The sequence below is a fragment of the Melospiza georgiana genome, chromosome 10 (genome assembly GCF_028018845.1).
Source record: "Melospiza georgiana isolate bMelGeo1 chromosome 10, bMelGeo1.pri, whole genome shotgun sequence".
In the NCBI taxonomy this organism is placed as follows: Eukaryota; Metazoa; Chordata; class Aves; order Passeriformes; family Passerellidae; genus Melospiza; species Melospiza georgiana.
Genome location: NC_080439.1, coordinates 17,049,263 through 17,070,458, shown reverse-complemented (window position 1 = coordinate 17,070,458; position 21,196 = coordinate 17,049,263). Strand labels below are relative to the sequence as shown.

Genomic DNA, 21,196 nt, shown 5'->3' with positions numbered 1-21,196 from the left:
TACAAAAATACTAGATGCCAGTACTCAGATGTGCCTTTCCAGCAGCCTTAGTTGTGATTTAAGGATTTGCTGTTCTGTCCAGGGAATTCAGGACTTAAATGAATTTTTTGTTTGGAAAATGATTGCTCAGATTTGGTTGAGGAGTCTTTTTTTCTTTTGGTCTCCTTTAAGGTGAACCACTCTGCTAATCTGTAATCCTGATGTGTGTGGGAGATGTGATTTCAGTGTCTGACAGCAGCTCTGTTTCAAGGGACTGATTTTTAAAGTGTATCGTGTTCAAGCCTCTATTGTCATTTGCTGCTTTGTATTTGTTCAGACACATTGAAAAATGCACTTCTGCCTGAAGAAGGGCAGAATACTTCAACAGAATGTTCATATTTGTGCATCTCTGTGTGTTAAAGTTCTGCATTCCTGTATTAGAAGTTATTATATCCACAATAGATAATTTTTAGTTAAGATTAGTTTCTGCGCAGATGGAGAAAATTTATCTTCATGCTACTAGTTTTAATTCTGATAGAGGAGTATGTTTAAAATCAAATTTGGTTAATAACAGAATATATGGAAAAGTTCAGTTCTGTTAAAATCTTTGTATAATCTTTATTGTAGTGAAACTTGCCCTTAGCTGTGGAGGTAGCTTTGCAGCATGAAGGAAATGTGCTTGATGCACATTTTGCTGCCTCATTACCCTATAAAGAAACAGAAAGTTCATGTTGTACAAAGAATGGTTTCTGAGCACAGATCAGAATTTTGGCTGCCCTGTTTTTTACATAAAAAACATGTGCCCTGGTTTTTAATCATAATTTTGAATGTAAGACTTAAGGATTTAGGAGTTTTAGCCTTTTCCATTATGCAAGCAGAGTGTTGCGAATATTAGAAATCTGAAGGATGTTTTTGTTGATCCACTTAAATTACTTGTTTGTGAGTATTTAAGCTTAGAAATTACCCAAATTAGGTAATTTTGTCTAAGCTTGACACAAGGGTTCATTGTGGTCAATTGCCATACTTAATCTCCTGTTACTTTGTTCCAAGTTGTGGCATTATCACACAAGACCATTTAGTTTTCTTTTTTTTTTTTCCTGTTAGGGAATACATTGTTTCTTAAGGTCTCATGGCATGTGTTAGCAAGTGAGGAAAATCAGAACATTTCACAAGATACCTTGTTGATTCTAAATGTCAGGCTTCTCTTCTTTTGATTTCTTTCATTCCAGGCACCTTTTATTGCCTGGTTCCCTTTAGCACAAAGCCAGCTTGCTGAGGTTTGGTGCAGTCCTTCAAAAAGGTGCACAACAAGTTTAATTCTTAGGTATAATGCGTGTTATTTCTATACTTTACAGTATTGCAGTATATTTTTATATTATATATATCTCAATTAAAAAGATAAAATATTCAGCTTTTGATTATTGGGAAAACTAAGTGTCCTTGCACTTGTAGCTAAAATTATTTAGAGTTTCTTAACATCTTTAAGATCAGATACTCCATTGATTTCTTGTGAGAACAATGATATCTCAGATAATCTGTAATTTAAAAAAATTTTATTATAGTGTATTGTTGCAAAAATATGTGTTTCTGTGCAGATTCCAAAGTAGCAGAAATTCATGGATGTGAATAAAATACAATACTTGCTTATGCACTTGTTGCTTTTCATAGTAATTCATAAATGGTTAGTTATTCTATTTCCTTCTATATTGTACTCTGAAATTTCCTTCTCCAATATCATGCATACCTAATATTCATTTCATAAACCATGTATTTAAGTCAGTATAAAATAATGTTGAAAATACCTCTGAGATTAAGATGTAATTAATTGGAAAAGGGACTTAATTTAACCACAGCTGAAATTTTATAATGCCCAAAAGATGAGCTTTGTTATTTTGTGTCATCTTAGTTGTAGTTTATATCATCAGGTGCTTGCTTTGATCTATGTTGGTATGTGGATTTGGCTTTGTGTGTGTTCTTTAATTGCTGTATTTTTTGAGGGACATGTCTGTTTGTTTTGGGGGTTGTTTGTTTGTCTTGCTCAGCTTTATAAAGGGTTGATAACCAAGAACAGAATTACTGGGAGCATAATAAATAAAACACAGCTTTGTTGGGTAAGGTGATGCATCTAAAGCCTGAAAGACTTGGGTGCAACAGCGAGCACATGGGCAATTCCGTGAATTCAGAGCTTTACTCATTATTGCTGATACTGAAACTTAAAGTGAAGGTTCAGGAAGGTTCTTGCCATGCCAAGAACCTTACCATGTTGAAAACCATAGATTGCTATGTAAGTGGTATGTTAGGGTGGGGGTTTTCAGATATATTCATCTGCAATCCAGGTGTTCATGTGAAAAAGGCCAAAAGTGGGCATTTCAAATAACCTCCATTGTATTATTTTTAATACACTTTTACAGGAAAATGTATTCAATTCATGATCACTGGTTTCCAAATCATAGTCAGTGTTCTTTAAACCTCATAAGGTACTTTTAGGAAGACCTTCAAAGGTAACTGAGATCAGGTAGTTTAATGACTCTACATGAGCCTGCAGCTTTATCAAGGTTTTACTTCACCTTTATTACACTAAAAATTTTAATATGTTTCTAAAATCCAGGTAAAATAAATAAAACACACACTAACTAAAACACACACTAAACTGTGTGTTTAGTCTCTGCTTCTCTGGATTTCCAAATATCAGTAGAGTCTGGATATTCCCAGTGTTTGTGTGCCGGTGTGACTGAGCTGCAGTGGAAGGCTGGAGCACGAGAGGGCAGCGTTCTCCCATGGAATGCTGTGGTTCCAGGGAAACCCCAGCGCTGCAGTCCCTGCTGCCTGCTCTCTCTGGGGCTCTTCCATCTCTGCCCAAACTCTCTTCCTGGGCCCTTCTGCTAGCTCTTGGATAGTTATTTTCTTGCCATTATATACCAAGCAGAAGTAAGCTCTGAAAGTTAAGTTAAACGTGTGTGAGTGTTTAAAGGGCTATGGTGCCTAATGCCAGTCTCACCTGTTGGCAGCAGAAGCAGAATCACAGCATTGTTAGGGTTGGAAGGGACCTCTGGAGATCCATCCAGTCCAATCCCCTGCCCAGGCAGGGTCACCCAGAGCAGGTGGCACAGGACGTGTCCAGGTGGGTTTGGGATGTCTCCAGAGGGAGACTCCACCCCTTCCCTGGGCAGCTGCTCCAGGGCTCTCCACCCTCAATGTCAAGAAGTTCTTCCTCATGTTGAAGTGGAATTTATTCTGTTTTAGTTCATGGCCATTGCTCCTTGTCCTATCACTGGGAACCCTTGAAAAGAGTCTGGCACCATGTTCTTGGCAGCCCTTTGAGATTTTTGTATGTATTGATGAGATCTCCTCAGTCTTCTCCAGACTAACCAGGCCCAGCTCCTGCAGACTCTCCTTGAAGGAGAGATGCTCCAGACCCCTCGTGATTGTGGCATTCACTGCACTCTCTCCAGTAGCTCCTTGTCTTTCTTGCCTGTGCATTGGAAAATGTCAGCAAAAGCTACTGAGGGCAGGGCCAAGAAGGGAAATGGGTTTGGAGACACGATCCAACATGAGGAGTGCGAGATAAACTGTAACCTGCCCTGTGTCCTGCACAGGAAGCTGCTAGAGAAATGCAGGAGAAGGGGACTTCTGTCCATACTACCAAACTGGCTCTATGAACAGCTGTTATTCACTAATGTGTGTATTGTGTAAATGTCATAGGGAGGGAATAGAGAAAAAACACTGGGCATGGGGAAGGAACACTGGAATTGAATATATGGAAGGCAGTAGGAAAGTAAAACTCAGAACTGCTGCATTGAAAAAGGTTCTCATGTCAGTGTTCTTCAGAAATGTATTTTTATATAAATAGCTACAGCTAATGGTGCTACACATCCTTAAAAAGGATTTTTCCTCTTTAAGAAAAGAAAGCACCAGTGAGTGATCTTTCATGATATATCAACAAGCTTAAGATGAATTATTTTGGACAATAAAGGGGGAAAAAAGTAGAATCACAAGTGTTATTTGGAGAGATTAGTTTTTGGCCAATTACTGATTTATGTTCCCCAGTTCGGTGAGAGCGGTGGAAATTACTAAAACCTCTTATGGATTGGCAAGCTTACCAGAAACAGTAACAAGAATCTGCTTGTATTTCTTGGCCTAATTATTTGTGAGCAGTTTTCCTGAGACTGCACTGTAGGCAGAGTATAATGAAGGAAAGGGTATTGCCCAAGTCACTGCTATAAATTGTTTTCAGCTGATGAGCTTGTCAAGAACTTCCCCATCTGCCAGAAATACTGCCTTTGGGGAAAAAAAATCCCAAATTGGAATTTAAATTCCAAATTACCAAAATTTGTATGGACAGGAAGAGGTGCAATATTTTTTTTGGAAGCAGTGAGAGTTTTCCACACCAGAAATATCCTGGTGTGTTGAAACAAAAAGGGACTCCCAGGTTTTGGGTTTTGAAACAGCCTGTTTGCCACTGAAACAGAGCTTCTGGAAATAAACCAGGAAAAGCTGAGCAGATATTTGTGTGAGAAATCTGTATTTTCTGGTAGAATTGATATATATTGCTGTTATTGACAAATGTTGTTTGTTGGGCTTGTTAAATGATATTTTCCCACAAAGACATTTATGAAATTCCAAGCAGCTGCACATGTACCTGTTTGTCCTACTAAATAAGTAGGTTAATGAGCAGTATGCAGTGAGCTGTAGTAGGTAAAATGCATTGTTACAACTAATGTTAACTAAGAATAGTTTGGAAAAGTTTTAACAACAGAAATCTACTAAATTTTATTTTTCTGTTAGAGTTTGAGAGAGATTTTAAAATATGTTTTATTAAAGAAGCAGATGTGGAAATACAGACTCATTAGAAATGTAGTTGCATGTCAAAAATTGTTGATTTGACAGCTCAAAGTTTGAGATTTAGTTCCCATTGATGAATGAAATATGGAAAAAAGATGAAGGAGCTTTTCTAGTTCTAGCTTTTCTAGCTTTTGTAGTGTTTCCTTGCATTTATTACTAATGCTTTGTAAAAAACATGTCTGAAGTACTTGATTAATAAATTGTTTTTCAGAATTGTCAATGTGCTTATATAAATAGATGGGTGGGATATAATAATTTGAAGTATAGATTTTCAGTATGAAACATCTTCATACTGTATCTACATATGAAAATTTCTAGGTTGATCTCAAAGAAATGTCCTGTCAGTCAGTAAGGAAATTGTACTGCAAGGTGCAAGTCCACACAGGAACCTGTAAATTCAAATCCAGTTTTACTGTGCACCAGCTTTCCCACATGGAAAAGTGAGATTGCATAATACATTCTACATGACTTCTCAGAACTGAGGTTTGCCAGTCATTTCCTATCTGTCTTCTGTCCTGCTTTTGTTTAACACTAATAAAAGGGCAAAATTATTACTGCTCATCCCCTTGACATTTGTTTCAGAACAAAGGGAAAGGGATTTCACAATTTCTGAGGGCCCATGGATATACTGCTTTTTGGATTCCAGTTTCCCTTTTCAAGTTTGGTTTGTTTTTTTTTTTTTTTTTTTTAAATGAATATCTGAGTGTTGTATTTGTGTAGAATTGTAGCCCACATATCCAAGAAAGCAAATACAGAGAATGTACTGTGCTAACTAGTGCTTCCCATCCTTTACATAAACCAAACTTATTTAAAAAGTAGAGGTATGTGGGCCAGGTAACCAAACAGTCTTTCAGAGGGCTCCTGAAGCTACAAAAGATGGTGGGAATTGTGTGCTTTCCCTTCTGTGAAAATAGAAACTGAGGTGGTAACATGCATGGAGATACTGCATTGTGATATGATATGTGTGATGTGATGCATTGTGATGTGATATGGTATTTATGTTGGAACTTCCACAGGCCCTGTAGCTTTTGGCAAGAAAAAGTGTCATCTTTATCTTGAATAAACTGCAGTTACAATTCAAGCACATGTTACTCTAACATCCATGGATTCTCCACATGGGTGAAGATGTTGTAGGACATGTGTTAAGGATTTTCATTTTCTAAATTGATTTTATTGTTCTTATTAGGTCATCCTTGGCAAGTACACCTGGCTTTCTTACGAAGATGTATACATTAAAGCTGTTAATTTTGGAAATGGCTTAGCAGTCTTGGGTCAGCAGCCAAAGACTAACATTGCTATCTTCTGTGAGACCAGAGCTGAGTGGATGATTGCAGCCCAGGCCTGCTTTATGTGCAACTACCAGCGTGAGTACCTGTCTTCCCTGAAGGTTTTGTGGCTTTCAACCTCACAATCTGAAAACAAAACTTTCTTGCTTTGCTTTTTGTACAAAGAAAACTTTATCTAGATTTTATAGAGAGCATTAAAGTTTTCAAATTAAAAAAAATACTGCATAATGTGGAAACTGTGCACTTTGTAGCCTTTTGCTTTAGCGACTAGAGAAACCTGTATCTGTTGGTAGATGTTAAGAATGGTTTTGGTAAGGATAGTTTGCTCAATGAATTTGTGAGAGGTTTATTTTCTTTTCATCTCAAATCAGTACAGATTCCCAAGTTTCTGAAAACAAACAAACAAAAATCACACATGAATTCATTGACTCAGTTTCAGGAGTTGACGTCAAACCTTCATCTGTGCCTGCAAGTTTTGTTTTATCTGGATATTTTGTCTTAGTTCTTCAATCTGGATTTTGCTTGGGCCTTTTTTTTGGTCAGGAATGTACTGAATGCTGGTCTCAGTGTGCTATAGCTGTTTAAATGTCTGTTTCATCATCCCTCCTTAATGTCCTTTACCTAACTAAGCCCAGCCTGGCTGGGTTCTGGGATGCTCTCAGGGGGACACATCTTGTCCCTCAGAGCATGCCAGAAACTGCTGTTCCTCACAGGCTTTGGCCTTTTCCCTCCTGTGCTACATTTACCCTTTCAATAAGATTTGGTTGTGAAATCTCCATCCTTGGAGAGCCATAAAACCCAGACTGGCCATGGCTCTGAGCACTCTGCTGCAATGATGGTGTGTGATCTTTGCAGGTGCCTTCCCACCTAAACTGGTGATTGTTTTGGTTGGTTCCTCAGTGGGTAAATGCTGCTGGCCTGCCAACCAGAGCAGAGAACTGCACAGACTCTTCTCACATAAGATGCCTGTGTGCTTTTAAACTACATGTCTCTGTGCCAGTTCCCTTTTATCACTTTTGGGATCTGTCACATTCCCGGTGGCTATCCTGGGAATAAAATGCGAGGGTTTGTATCATTTTTTTTTCCTTTGGAGCTGAAGCACATTTACAAATCCCAGGGAGATTTGTAATTTGAGGGGAGAAATCTGAGCTAGGGGCTGGATGTTGTGAGCAGAATGGTATGTGTGTGTTTTTGGGTTGCTGGATTAGAGGTTTAAATCCCCTTGCTGCGACGTGCCTCGGCACACACTCTGACGTGGTGTTCAGCAGCTAAGCTCTGTCATCTTCTGTGAACTTGGCTGACTCGTGCTGGCAGATGAGGAGAGAGCTGTGCAGTGTCCACAGGCAGCTTGCAGGACAAATTGGGAGATTCAGATGATGTTGAAACAGTAATAGTGGCAAGACATTGCTAAATGGCTTGTGTTAGCGTTTTTCAGTGTGTAGGGTTGATACCAGCCAACTGCTGTGGGGGTGTTGGGACATTGTTTCCAAATGTGAGATGTGTTCAGTCTGATGGAGTGGGCCCAGAACAGGTTCATCTGCCTGGTACATAGTGTTGGAGAGAATGCCTTTTGCACTACAGCATTAAAATGAGGAAAATTATGTCTGTTATGGATTACTTGCACAAACAAGTTATTTTATGGTTAGAAATACTTGCTTGACTTTAGATCTGTCTTTTTCTGAAGTTCTCTTAGTGTTACGTTTGCAGGAGGTGGAGTGGGATTGCTAGATCAGAGATAGAAGAAGTAGTACTAGCATGAAAACAAATTTTCTGCCTGAGTACCTCTTCATGTGTGTGAACAGCTCTTCACCAGAGTAGGCAGATAAAATACAAAAGTGCATAGCCAAATGGTAGAATAGAAGATGTTAGGTTCATTTTTCAATCATGCTTGAGCAGAAGTGGTTTTGTCAGAAGTAAATTTGGCTGAAGCCTTTAAAGGTGCGTTTTGCTTTTTATTCTTGATGTATGATGGGTGCTGAAGTACTCAGTTTAACATTCCAGTTACCTTGAAATAAGTTGTTAAAGTTCTGTTTGTTTCTTTTGAGTAAGATTTTGTCTTTTTCTACAAGCTGGCAAATTTAGTGTTGTTGGAGATTTTCTTTTTGTCAAGCCTTTGGTCTGATAACAAAGACTCACTTGTACTGTTGCATGTATAAAGGTGAATAAAAAATAATCTGTTCTCAGTACATTTTCAAGAGAATGAGGAGAGAAAAAAAAACTATCAAAACTTTAAGATTTGCCTGAAAAACTTTTAGGTGCCAGTGTGGAGAAGGGAGGATTTCACAGATGAGTCATGCTCAGTTTTGCTCTCTCCATGACATCAGTGCACCATCATATAAATGGCCTCTCTTTCCCTTTGGCTCTGTCATATAGCTCTGAGTGTCTTAAAGCACTTATTTGCAGATGAGTAATTAAGGACCCCGTGGTTATTCCTGAGATGATGCTCTGCCTTCTGGGCGGTGTTGTCAGCTCGGTTCTGCTCCTTGGCTCGGGGCAGCTGAATTTCTGCTACATGTTTACATAACAGGGGTCACTGCAGCAAGGAGAGAGAGCTCGTGGGAACGAGGAGAGGCACTCTTCTGGACTTTGCTCCCACCAAATTAAAGAAAACACAGTGCATATGCATTTGCCCTGCAACAGTTCTGAACTATGATGGGCTGTTTTAACAAGAAAAAAAATGAGTAGAGGTCAACTATTTACTTTTCTGTGTAAGAAGACTGCTTTTGGGTTGTTTTGGGTTAGTAACTCCTTGGATTTAAAATATTAAAATAAAATACAACAGAACTTTATTTAATTTTAATTTTTAATCTTTGCAGTGATCACAGTCTTAATGTACAATGGGTTGTCTTATTTTCATAATTACATTCTTTAAATATTCAGCTATACACAGACCAAAAATCAGAAAATATTCAGATACCTTGATGTGACAGAACTCCCATCAAGAATACTATAATTATAGATTGTGTTGATTGGTCTTAGAGCTTTTATGAGATGTCCCTGTTTAGTGTTGTGCTTGGAAAATAGAATTTTTTGTTTTTTGAGCAATACTTCGCTTTTTGGCTGCCTTTTTTTTCCTTGGTCTATTTTGGTCTCTCGTCATTCAATTCCATTGAAAATTCCAGGAAATTTCATATTATCACCTTTAAAATAATATTTAATCATTTTGTAACATGCTCACTAATGAGCTGACCTTACTAACAGGAAACAATTTTTCTTTTACCCAATTTTCTAAATATTTTCTTTCTTGCTATTCTGTATGATTCTCATTATGTCAGTTGAAGGTCTAATGACTGTGATGATTAAACCTTTATTACATTATTTTAAATAGATGGCAGAACAAGCTAGTCACAGATTTATTTGTGTGAGAATTCTCTGCTGATGACACATATTACCATGCTGTAATAATTTGTTATTAGCAGTCAGTTGTAAAAGGTTAGTAACAGAGGATGTGAATTCTGGAAAGAGAAGTCACATGGATGAAAGCTGTTTCTTTCCTGTGTGCAAGAGGAATGTAAGACAGTGATTAAACTGAGGAGGTTTGCCTCTTTTTCAAATGGTAAAAGCAGTGACAGTATGACAGTAGATCCAGCAGAATTTCATAAGGTGATGTGGTTTTGGGACCTCTAATTAGACCTGGAAAAGAGTAAACAGTCACATAGAGAATGGCTGTTCATTATTCCTTCTGGGAGTAACTGAAGATCACACTGTATTTAAATTCAGATGTTAAGAGGCTTTTTAAATACAAAACTGTCCCATCTTTGAGTTGACAGATATTTTTATTGTGTTGCCAAAGTTGGAATAGATTAATATCAGTTCTTTTTTGTAAACTACACTTGAAAATGTAACCCAGGGACTGACCATTTGCTGTGTTTTGTGTTTCAGTTGTTACTCTGTACGCCACGCTGGGAGGCCCAGCAATAGTTCATGGGCTGAACGAGACAGAGGTGACCACCATCATTACCAGTAAAGAGCTGATGCAAACAAAACTGAAGGTCAGAAAGCTGTTCTTTGGCTATCTCTTTGCAGTGTGTCTGTTCACCATTCTAAATGGCCTGGTTCCATCGTACAGGGCAATGATTTATTGCCTTTCCATAAGGCAGACGCTTTGGGAAGATTTATGTATCTCTGTTCATGTACAGAAAGTGGTAGTTTGCTTTTAGTGGGTTGTAGGCTGCTCAGTGGCTGGAGAATGAGCAATTTGCAGTATTGCAGAGCTGGAGTGCTGCCTGGAAAAACACCTTTACAGGAAACTGCCGTGGTTTCTGGGTGGATTTAGTGCCTATAAATGTAACAATGGGAAGAGCAGAAAAATGTATAAAGAGCTAACTGTGATTGTGCTCCTGGCTTATTATCAGATGTTTTCTCAGAAGAGAATGATTTTTATGTCTAAAGATGGGTGTTTAAAGAGTTAGAGCTGTTTTTTCCATGCAGGGGAGAAAAAGCTCACTAACAATTAGCACAGTCAAAGAACCTTTTTGACTTACTGACCCTGATGGAATACCCAAGTGGAACAACTAATCTGCATGAGCTTCATCATTGTGTGTTTTGGGGAAACTGGACCTTTCAGTTAAGGAAATTGTTTTAATGAAAAACTGTGCTGCTGTGGAAATTTGAATGAGAATTTCCCAAACTTTTTTAAAAAGTTGCTACAATGACAGTATCTATGCCATGCACATTTATTTCAGCTTGCAGTGAGGGAATGTGTTTGCTCTGCTATAGGTGGTGATCTCTTCTTCCATGAAAACACTGCTTAATGTCTTTGAACTCATGTTTTGCTTGAAATGCTTAACTAGTAATTTTCAATATTTTTGCTAGCTGTTGCTTATTTTAAATAGCATAATAACCAAGGAGCAGCCTAAGAATTATTGTGAGCTCAGTATCACCAATTTTTCTCTGTGTTCTATGGGAAGAGAAAGTCAATTATGTCTATAAATCACTGCAGTCTTATTTGTGGGGTTCTCATGAAATAAAATACAAATCAATAAATGCTTGGAGAAGTTTTTGGACTTAAAATTGGAAAGCTTTGAGCTTTGCAGCTATTTGATCTTGGCAGGTTTATCCCTTAAAATTTGGAGATGCTTTACGTTAGTGCTTTTTAAAAAGTGTGCAGCAGAGAGCATGGAGGTTTTTGTTCTTGGTTTTGTGGTTTTTTTTACTTCCTGGCATAAAACAAATTTTTAATTTCTGAACCAATTTTTCATTTTCACAGGAAATAGTTTCTCAAGTTCCACTACTGCGACACATAATTACAGTGGATGGCAAACCCACGACGTGGGCAGAGTTCCCCAAGGGGGTCATTGTTCACACCATGGCATCTGTGCAAGCCATGGGGGCCAAGGCTGACACTGGTAGGTTCTTCCTCTTCAGACCATCTCTCTTGGTGCCCTAATTTGACCCTGTTGAGTAAGCTTGAAGAAACTGCAGATTTCAAAATTCTGCAGATTTAACCTTTTCTTATGTCCTTTTCTTTTAAATAAAATCCATGTGGGTGTTTTTTGTTTTTTTTTTTTTTTTTTGTTTTTTTTTTGTTTGTTTGTTTTATTTTCATTGTGGGTGGTTGGATTTTGGGGTGTAAGTTTGTTTTTTGTTTTTCAACAGTATAAAAACTGACTCCACAATCAAGTGTCCCAGGTTGAAAGGTAGTTTATAGGATAAGAAATTAATTCAGGATACAAACTTAAAAAGCATTCTTATGATCAGATGTATTAAAACCAGGTTATTCAGGGCACAGAAGGAAAATCACTGTGTATTTTATAACAAAAGAAATCAGTAATTTGTAACCATTAAGTTCTGTAAAATTCACAGATAGCAAAATGTAAAATAGTCATTTGAGTCTGATAGAACTTGGTCACTTATTCCATTTTTGAAAGAAGCAATCTATGTAATTCATTGAAATCTATTTCTGGTCTATGTAATATTTTTAGAACTCTAATTCAGAATTTCAGAACTTATTTTAATTGCAATCTTAAGAAATTTTTATTCTTGGTTCTGAAGAGCTGCCCATCCTAATATTTTGAGATTTCAATATATTCAGTATTTGCTTTCTTTTGTTCTTATCCTTTGTGTTTTCAGAATCTTGTAACTATTCCAGGCTCAGGAATGTTGGATTGTATTTTAGGAGTGGGGGGTGGTCAGTCCATCTGATTTCGGTGTTCAGGGGAATGGCAGATTTGCTCCAAACATCATGACCTCTCAATTTCTTTGGAGGATGCATTTCCCAATTTGATATACCAGTTTCATGCACTACTAAAACAGTTTAATACAACACCAGCAGAAAAATTTTGGCTGTAAGTCATTAGCTCTCTGAAATTTTTTAATCTATGTGCTATGTAAAAAGGTATTTAATCTTTAAATATCACATACTCTGCACTACAATAAAGGAACATTATCTTTGTCAAGTTAACCATTCATAAACTGTGAAATGCTATAATGAATTGTTTATGGTCAAGCATGTCCAATTAATATTAAGTAGATGAGCCATTGCTTGTGTTTCTTTTCCTCTGTGTTGTTTATTGTGCAGGATAGGCAGGATTCAGTGAGTGGAAAACTATTAAATGTTGCTTTCATGCTTCTCATTCAGTGTGTGCACTGTGCCTCATGCACTGTGTGTGATGCAGTTTCCTCTGAGTAAGCACAGTAGTTTTTGTATTTTCTTGCTCTCAGCACGAGTATTTAAAAAGCACTTTAATCCAATTAAAGCTGTTGAACTTCTTTTAAATATTCATGGAGGTGGGACCTCAGGTTGGCTCAGCAGTGCTTTGCTCCAGGTGTTGTTCCCTGCCAGGGAGCACGTGAGGCACAGAGGGGTGGAAGCAGTGAACCTTCCCAGGCAGGGATGCTCAGTGGTGCTTTGGACAAGCCAAAGCTCTGCCTTTTTTTCTCTCCACTGCAGGAGCAGGGAAAAAATAATAGGGAAACTGTTGTGGTGGATAAGGACAATCAGCCAAAGTATTGCTCAGCTAGTGCAAAGTTCCTACTCTTTGTGAAGGCACTTAAGCTTGACCATAATATTTTTAAAGCAAAATGTAATAGCATGAGTCCTGTGGTGTGCTATATTGCAGCACTGCTGAAATGTGTCAGTGTGTCAGATCTCCCTGCTTGAGAGGCTCTCCACACATCACACATCCTCTTTTTTCACAACTTGCAGGAAACAAGCAGCCATCCAGGCCTGTGCCCTCGGATATCGCAGTGATCATGTACACAAGTGGATCCACAGGAATTCCCAAAGGAGTGATGATCTCCCATTGCAACATCATTGCTGGGATAACTGGGATGGCTGAGAGGATCCCAAATCTGGGGTGGGTACCAACTGTTACTGACCAGCAAATAAAGAAGTCATGTAGTTGCTTTTAATTTTACATTAATTATTGGGTAAAATATGAACTGTTTTATATTGCTATGTCTGTGACACACGATACTATGCACTGACATCTGAGCATCTTCCAGCACTGCACTAAATGACATGGTTCTACTTCATGTACTCTTTGTTCTCTCCTCTTTGGTATGTGGGCAAGACCAGGACACAAAAACTTTTGAGGCCTCCTTGCACTAGAGTGGTTGAAAGCCTCCCTAAGCAGTGCTTGCCTTGGTTAATGTTTAAATCTTGTGGCTTCTTTGTGTGTGGTGCAGTTTTTAATCTCATCCATTGAGTTGCCTTTGCAGCCCTAACGCATGGTTAATTGTCTTGAGATGAGTAACCAGAGTAACCATCAGCCTTTTTTCATGCCTAAAACCTACAATAGTATGCAACTTTTGAAACAAAACCAATATGATTTGAAATATGCTGTCAAGCTCAAAGGCATTTTCTGCTTTCTCATTTCTGCAGTAAACTTTGCATGTATTTGGCTTAATGACGCATCTGAGGACTCTAGGATACAGCATAAAGCTATATTTTAAAATAAATTCTTTGCAGGGAAAAGGACATTTATATTGGTTACCTGCCCCTTGCCCATGTTCTGGAGCTGAGTGCTGAGCTCGTGTGTCTGTCTCACGGGTGCCGCATCGGTTACTCCTCCCCTCAGACACTGGCTGACCAGGTATGGCGTAAGTCCTTACAGTAAAGTAAAAAAGAAATTAAAAAAAAATTACTTATACCAGATCTTTGTAATATTTCTTTAAAAATAGTACAAATTTTGTTTCTGATGTTCAAGATCTTGAATGTGTCTGCTAGTAAACTTGTTCTTCACTTTAGTCTTCTAAAATAAAGAAAGGAAGCAAAGGGGATGTTACTACACTTAAGCCAACTCTAATGGCAGCAGTTCCGGTAAGTAACTGAAGGGTGAATAATTTTTAAAACCTTTTTTAAAATATAATTTATAATTAAATTTTTAGCAATGAAATCAATACCATTACCATTTAAATAGAAAAGGTAGCATCTTTGATGTTAAGCTGCCTTTAAATAATAATTTTGGTACTTGTTTGTATGTTGGCGATGAACAATCATGATATGAGTATCAAACTTTTTCAAAGCTAAGATAGCTAAAGAGAGTCAATTCCCATTTTAATTAGTCATTTCTAGTTTGTTACAGTGAAAGAGTGGAATAGAGTTGGCAGCTGGGAGTTAACTGCTGCTCCTGCCCAGATTTTGCTTTCCTCCCTTCCATGAACATCATGCTGTCTCTTAGCAAGGGAAGAGGAAGGAACCTGGGAGTGGGTTGTCACCTGAAGCTCACTTGAATTTCTAGGTTGTGTTTTCTTTTTGCTGTACTGAATTCAGGATTTCTGTTTCTTTGAGATAAAGTTCATATTTTTATGTACTAGGAAATCATGGATCGAATTTACAAAAATGTCATGAATAAAGTGAATGAAATGACCAGTTTCCAGAGGAATCTATTTATATTGGCCTACAACTACAAAATGGAACAGATTTCCAAAGGTTACACTACCCCACTCTGTGACAGGTAATGTTAACTTCTTTTGTAATGGCACCAAAAAATCAAAGTCTTACCACAGGAGCAGTATTTGGTTTTTTGGTGCTTTTCTTCATTTTATCGTTGACACTTTGAACGTGAACAAATTGTACTTGAGTGTAAATTGAAACAACAATTCAGGAGTTTGTGTGATGAATTTAAATGCTTACTGATACAATTTGAGTGTTCTTTAACTTGAAACTGAAAATTTACATTTATTGAATTTTCATCAGGAATTTAATAACAGATTTATACCATTTTTGGATAGAAGTTTATTCCTACAGAAAACTGTAGACTCCATATTTTAAGAGACGGGAACAATGGTATACCTCAAGTTAGAAAGAACCCATAGGACCATTGAGTCTAACTCTGGGTTTCCATGAGAGTAAAGGAGAATGTATTTGCAAAATTTATACAACTTAAAGTATTTTTAAGAGAAAATCATGCAACTTTACTGGCTCATTAAATCTGTGTTCTCAAACATTTAACCCATCTTCAAACTAGAACATGGAAACCATCTTAGAAATCTGTGCCTGTATTTCTGAAAACTTCCATGTGCTCCTTCAAGGCTTTCTTTGGAAGTCATAAAGTGTATTTGAAGACAGTGAAAACTCAGTTCAGATCCAAGGTTCTCTCTTGCTTTGTCTTGAAGCTCCAAGTTGTCCCTTTCCCTTTCAGCCTTATCTTCCGCAAGGTGCGGATGCTGCTGGGCGGGAAGATCCGTGTGCTGCTGTGCGGCGGCGCCCCGCTCTCGGCGGCCACGCAGCGCTTCATGAACATCTGCTTCTGCTGCCCCGTGGGGCAGGGCTACGGCCTCACCGAGTCCGCTGGGGCTGGCACCATCACCGAGGGTGAGTGGCACTCAGGGCTGGCACCGTCACCCAAGGTGGGTGGCACTGTGGCTCTCAGGGCTGGCACCGTCACCAAAGGTGGGTGGCACTGTGGCTCTCAGGGCTGGCACCATCACCCAAGGCGGGTGGCACTGTGGCACTCAGGGCTGGCACCGTCACCCAAGGTGGGTGGCACTGTGGCTCTCAGGGCTGGCACCGTCACCCAAGGTGGGTGGCACTGTGGCTCTCAGGGCTGGCACCGTCACCCAAGGCGGGTGGCACTGTGGCTCTCAGGGCTGGCACCGTCACCCAAGGTGGGTGGCACTGTGGCCCTGAGGGCTGGCACCATCACCAAAGGTGGGTGGCACTGTGGCCCTGAGGGCTGGCACCATCACCCAAGGTGGGTGGCACTGCGGCACTCAGGGCTGGTACCATCACCCAAGGTGGGTGGCACTGTGGCCCTGAGGGCTGGCACCATCACCCAAGGTGGGTGGCACTGTGGCTCTCAGGGCTGGCACCGTCACCCAAGGCGGGTGGCACTGTGGCTCTCAGGGCTGGCACCGTCACCCAAGGCGGGTGGCACTGTGGCTCTCAGGGCTGGCACCGTCACCCAAGGTGGGTGGCACTGTGGCCCTGAGGGCTGGCACCGTCACCCAAGGTGGGTGGCACTGTGGCTCTCAGGGCTGGCACCATCACCAAAGGTGGGTGGCACTGTGGCTCTCAGGCTGGCACTGTCACCCAAGGTGGGTGGCACTGTGGCACTCAGGGCTGGCACCGTCACCCAAGGTGGGTGGCACTGTGGCACTCAGGGCTGGCACCGTCACCCAAGGTGGGTGGCACTGTGGCACTCAGGGCTGGCACCGTCACCCAAGGTGGGTGGCACTGTGGCTCTCAGGGCTGGCACCGTCACCCAAGGTGGGTGGCACTGTGGCACTCAGGGCTGGCACCGTCACCCAAGGTGGGTGGCACCGCAGCCCTTGGGCACCGGCGCCCGCACTCAGCCCCACGCAGATCAGCCCTGCCCGCCTTCTCTTCTCCTGATGCCACCAACGTCGTCAGGGAATCCTGCAATCAGGTGTTCCCAAAAATGCATCAAACAGTGTCAGTGCTGATTGAAGGCATCATGCTTAAACAGGTGATCCATGTGTAAAATGAGGTAATGCCACCCATTCTAGTGTGAATGGGATCTTGGCTTTGTTGTACCATGTCAACTAAATAACAATTTTTTTCTGATTTTGTTGAGTATATTGAGGTGTCAGGAATTAAAATCTTCCTGCACTAGATTTTAATTTCATATAACCCAATGGTTATATGAAAACCTAATACCTAATTTCATAGAACCTAATGGTTTCAGTTGCCTTTTAGATACTGAGAGTATCTGTTAATACAGCCGTCTACTCTCCTAGTGGGATAAGAATTTTATCTGTGTTCTCTTGATAAATTGGTTGGGTTTTCTTGGAGGTTTGGTTCTGTGAGTTAAAGTTCAGAAATAAATAGCAGTTAATTTTCACTGAGAATGCATGACAACAAAAGACTTTTTTTCTGGCCGTCTTTGGGTTTTTGTTTTTCTGAAGTGCACTTATTTAAATTCTAGTTTGGGACTACACTACAGGAAGAGTGGGAGCACCTTTGGTCTGTTGTGAAATCAAGTTAATGAACTGGGAAGAAGGTGAGAATTCCTGTTTATGATTTAATTGTAATGTGTTTTTAAGAACTGTGTTTTTCTATTGGGCTTTGCTCTGTAGCAGTAATTAAAGACTATTTCTTGGCTGTTTGCATTTTAAATGCTACTTTTGCCTATAAAAGTTTGCTCTTGGGAAGAAGAAACGTAAAATAAATTCTTCAGTAGTTTCAAAACAGGGAAATATCCAGACAGAAGTTATCAATGCAAGTGGCATTTTGACTAAGTAGTAGTATGCATGATACCTTCAGTTGCCATTGAGAAATTATTTAAAAATAATCTTCATAATATTATTCTTAAAGTCATTAAAGTTGGCATGTGGAATAGAAGCTTAATGGATACATTGTAAAATACATATAATAAATTTTGAAATGCGTTTCAGTACTTCCTTTTACTGTAGGCTTTTGTGTACTGTGGAGTAGAAATGCATAATACTTAAGTGTGTTTTGGACTAATGCAAAACCTTATGGATTTTTTCTTCTCTAAACTATGAGGCAAAATTATTTGGTTTTATTTGAGCCTGTATGAAACTGATAAAGCACATTACTTACTCCTGCCAGAAGGATGGCACAGATTTTTCTTTTGGAATATATTTTCATTCACATAAACTTAGTAAAACTCCTCATCCTTCCAGGTGGATATTACAACACTGATAAACCATATCCTAGAGGTGAGATCCTTATTGGAGGGCAGAATGTGACTGTGGGCTACTACAAAAATGAAGCACGAACCAAAAAAGATTTCACCGTTGATGAGAATGGGCAGAGGTGGCTCCATACTGGAGACATTGGAGAGTTTCATCATGATGGATGTCTAAAAATTATTGGTGAGTTAATAAATTCAGGTGACATGTATATGTATAGATATTTATATACACACACATTTTTCAGGGCTGTGAAATACAGTAATGAAAAAAATCTCCATATCTTGTCATGCCATCTAAAGCCTTCCCATGTATCCCAGAGAAGTTCTGATATATTAATGTAACCTTGTTTGTGTGCTTTAAAAGCTGAATTTTGTTTCACTTTGAAACAGTCTTAACATTGACTCCCTAAGTTAGTGAGACTGGGTAGTAATTAGGGAGTTAAATACAAGCTAACTGAGTAGATAAGCTGCCTTATATTGTATAATTTTGTATGGTTGTGTTCAATAACCTCAAGTAATTTAGGCATAATTTTTGGTTCCTATTGTTGTTTTTCAAGCGAAAGGTGAACAGTTGCTCTTTAAATATGGATTTAGCCTGAAATAAATAACATAATGCAACCAAATGGTGCATATTTTGCTTTGTGGGTCTGGGCCAGACAGCACAATATGTGTGCTCCTGGCTAACAGTGCCTTTGCATAGTCCTATTTGTCTTCCATGCACATGATGGTGCTGTCATATAGGAAATGCTGTTCTGAAGGCAGAAAATGCATGGAATTGTAATAACCCTTGTTTTATTGGGACAGACAGACTGATAAAATGCATTCTAGAAACATAACATTAAAGGTTTCTGGTACATTCACCAAACATGAGTCAGTTTGGATATTTAAATAAGCATTTCAGAAAAATGTAAAATCAATGTTTGAGTTTTCTGTTCTGTAATTAACACTAAATTCCTTTCTTCCTTGGTAGATCGCAAAAAGGATCTTGTAAAGCTGCAGGCAGGAGAGTATGTTTCTCTTGGCAAAGTAGAAGCAGCTCTGAAGAATCTCCCACTGGTGGATAATATTTGTGCATATGCAAGCAGGTAAGAGCAGCTTATACTTTGTTACTGCTCTGTTTTGTCCTCTTGAAACAATTTTTTTTTTGCCGCTCAATGTGTAGAATTTTTTAAAATCAGCTAAAAAAAAAAGGCTTTTACTTGTAATACAATGGAATAACTATCAAAACTAAAAGATCTGAAATCCAATTTTTATTTTTCCTTTCTCATTTGTTGTCATCAATTATTGGGAAATACCAGTGATGAGTCTTACATTCCCCCTTCCCCTATCTGAAAAGCAGCTGAGCTCTTTTGCATTAATTACAGGCATCACTCAAGCACTTTGAGATTGTTACCTTTAGAAGCCCTAGGGCACCTTGTTCCTTGCTGTGTTTACTTGTCATTTGTCCTTCAGAGGAAGTACTGGGGTACTTCAGAGGAAGGTGGGAAAAAAAAGCACCAATGGCACAGTAGCTGGCTTGTGAATTAAATTTACATTTCTTTACCCCTGTCGTACACCACCTTGAAGCTTGAGAAAAACCACAGTCTAAACTGTGCAAACACACAATAGATGACAATCAAATGTCATTTCTATTGGCTTTATATGTGTACTAATAAATGAGGTGATAAGGGCTCAAACATGTCTAAAGTTTCTCTTTCTAGAGTTTCTTAGCTCTTACACATATAAATATACTTCAGGTGGTCTTTGTTTCCTGTTGACATTTGACACTGATGTTTGGAAAGGTATTTTGGAGCTTCTGAATGATCAGAAATATTCTGACTCCCATTAATGTCCCAAAAAGCCCAACTTTACTTTGAAAGAAGCCAGGATAAGCATACCAGAGAATTGCTCAGTGGTAATAAATAAAATAATTAACTTGTGGTTTGTTCACCTGGTTCTCTGTAACTTTGGGGGGTTTGTGCAGTCATTCTGTAACTGCAGTTGTGACAGCTTTGGATCAGTTGGCTGGCATGGATTGGGCCAGCCACTGCTGAGGAAATTTCCATTCTTTTAAGCTTTATTTGTGGTTTGGACTCACTGTCTGAGTCTCACATTTGCTGGCTTTGACAGCCTGAAGCTGCAGCTGTTCCAAGCACCCTCTGTAATCTGTGGAGAAAGAGCTTCCTACATGTGATTTCTTCTCTTCCAGGATTGCAGTTCACTGTTGGACTTGTGCTACCAAATTTTTGTGTTAATTTTGCCAGGCCAACATAACACTGGAAGCTAAAATGCACTTGCCAACCAGACACTTGACTCTGATAGGCCATGTCTTGTCTATTACTTAAAACCAGGAAAACCTATGAGCAATTTTTAAAGGTAACTTACAAACAAGAGTCCAGACCAAGGACAAACAAGACAGGACATTCCAGATTGGTTTTTCTGTTGTTGCTGTACTTTCTTAATGCTGTTATGTGTGTAATGTGGCCTGAGTAGCCATGTAATAGAGTCCCTGAATGGTTGTACATATGCACATTTCATTGTGGGCATGGGCTCACCTCAGCAGTGTGAGCTCAGAGAGGTTTTGTAACAGTGCCTGTGACCTTTCTTGGATCCTGTCTCTCCTAATACTTGGCCTGGGTGATCTCCTGTGCAGGAGGAGTCCTTTATTTGTAGCTGTTCTGTCTCCCACGTGCAAAAGGACAAGGAGGGCAGACTTGTACAAATGAGTTTAATATCTGATTTGACCTTAGATTTTAGGGTGCAAAGCTCCTCTGAACACTGTAGTAGGGCATCAGAGTTGTTTGCATGATATTGCCACTTCAAAAGCTGTATTGACTTCAGACAAAATAAATGAGATAAGGAATAAAAACATTTGCTGAAAGGAATGGTAATTAGAGCTCTGTCAGGGGAGACTCCTACTGCTTTATCAACACTTCACCCATCCAAGAGACATGAAATGGGTTTCAAGCATCGAGTCAGGAAAATGAGTAGCTGTTACCTGAGGAATGAGCAAACATGGCAAAAAACCTGAGGAGGTCCCCAGTA

At 39.3% G+C, this 21,196-nt stretch overlaps 1 protein-coding gene across 4 annotated transcripts in view; it reads left to right on the top strand.

Annotated features, from left to right (window-relative positions):
- ACSL3 (acyl-CoA synthetase long chain family member 3) overlaps window positions 1–21,196 on the top strand; it is a 51,334-nt gene that overhangs the window by 21,441 nt on the left and 8,697 nt on the right. For all 4 annotated transcript variants that reach the window (XM_058031169.1, XM_058031167.1, XM_058031170.1 and 1 more), the window contains exons 4-14: window positions 6,008–6,185; window positions 9,990–10,099; window positions 11,317–11,455; window positions 13,255–13,405; window positions 14,020–14,143; window positions 14,299–14,370; window positions 14,868–15,007; window positions 15,695–15,867; window positions 17,441–17,515; window positions 18,162–18,353; window positions 19,143–19,257. In XM_058031169.1, the coding sequence (XP_057887152.1) occupies window positions 6,008–6,185; window positions 9,990–10,099; window positions 11,317–11,455; window positions 13,255–13,405; window positions 14,020–14,143; window positions 14,299–14,370; window positions 14,868–15,007; window positions 15,695–15,867; window positions 17,441–17,515; window positions 18,162–18,353; window positions 19,143–19,257 (1,469 nt within the window). The remainder of the gene's footprint in view (window positions 1–6,007; window positions 6,186–9,989; window positions 10,100–11,316; window positions 11,456–13,254; window positions 13,406–14,019; window positions 14,144–14,298; window positions 14,371–14,867; window positions 15,008–15,694; window positions 15,868–17,440; window positions 17,516–18,161; window positions 18,354–19,142; window positions 19,258–21,196) is intronic.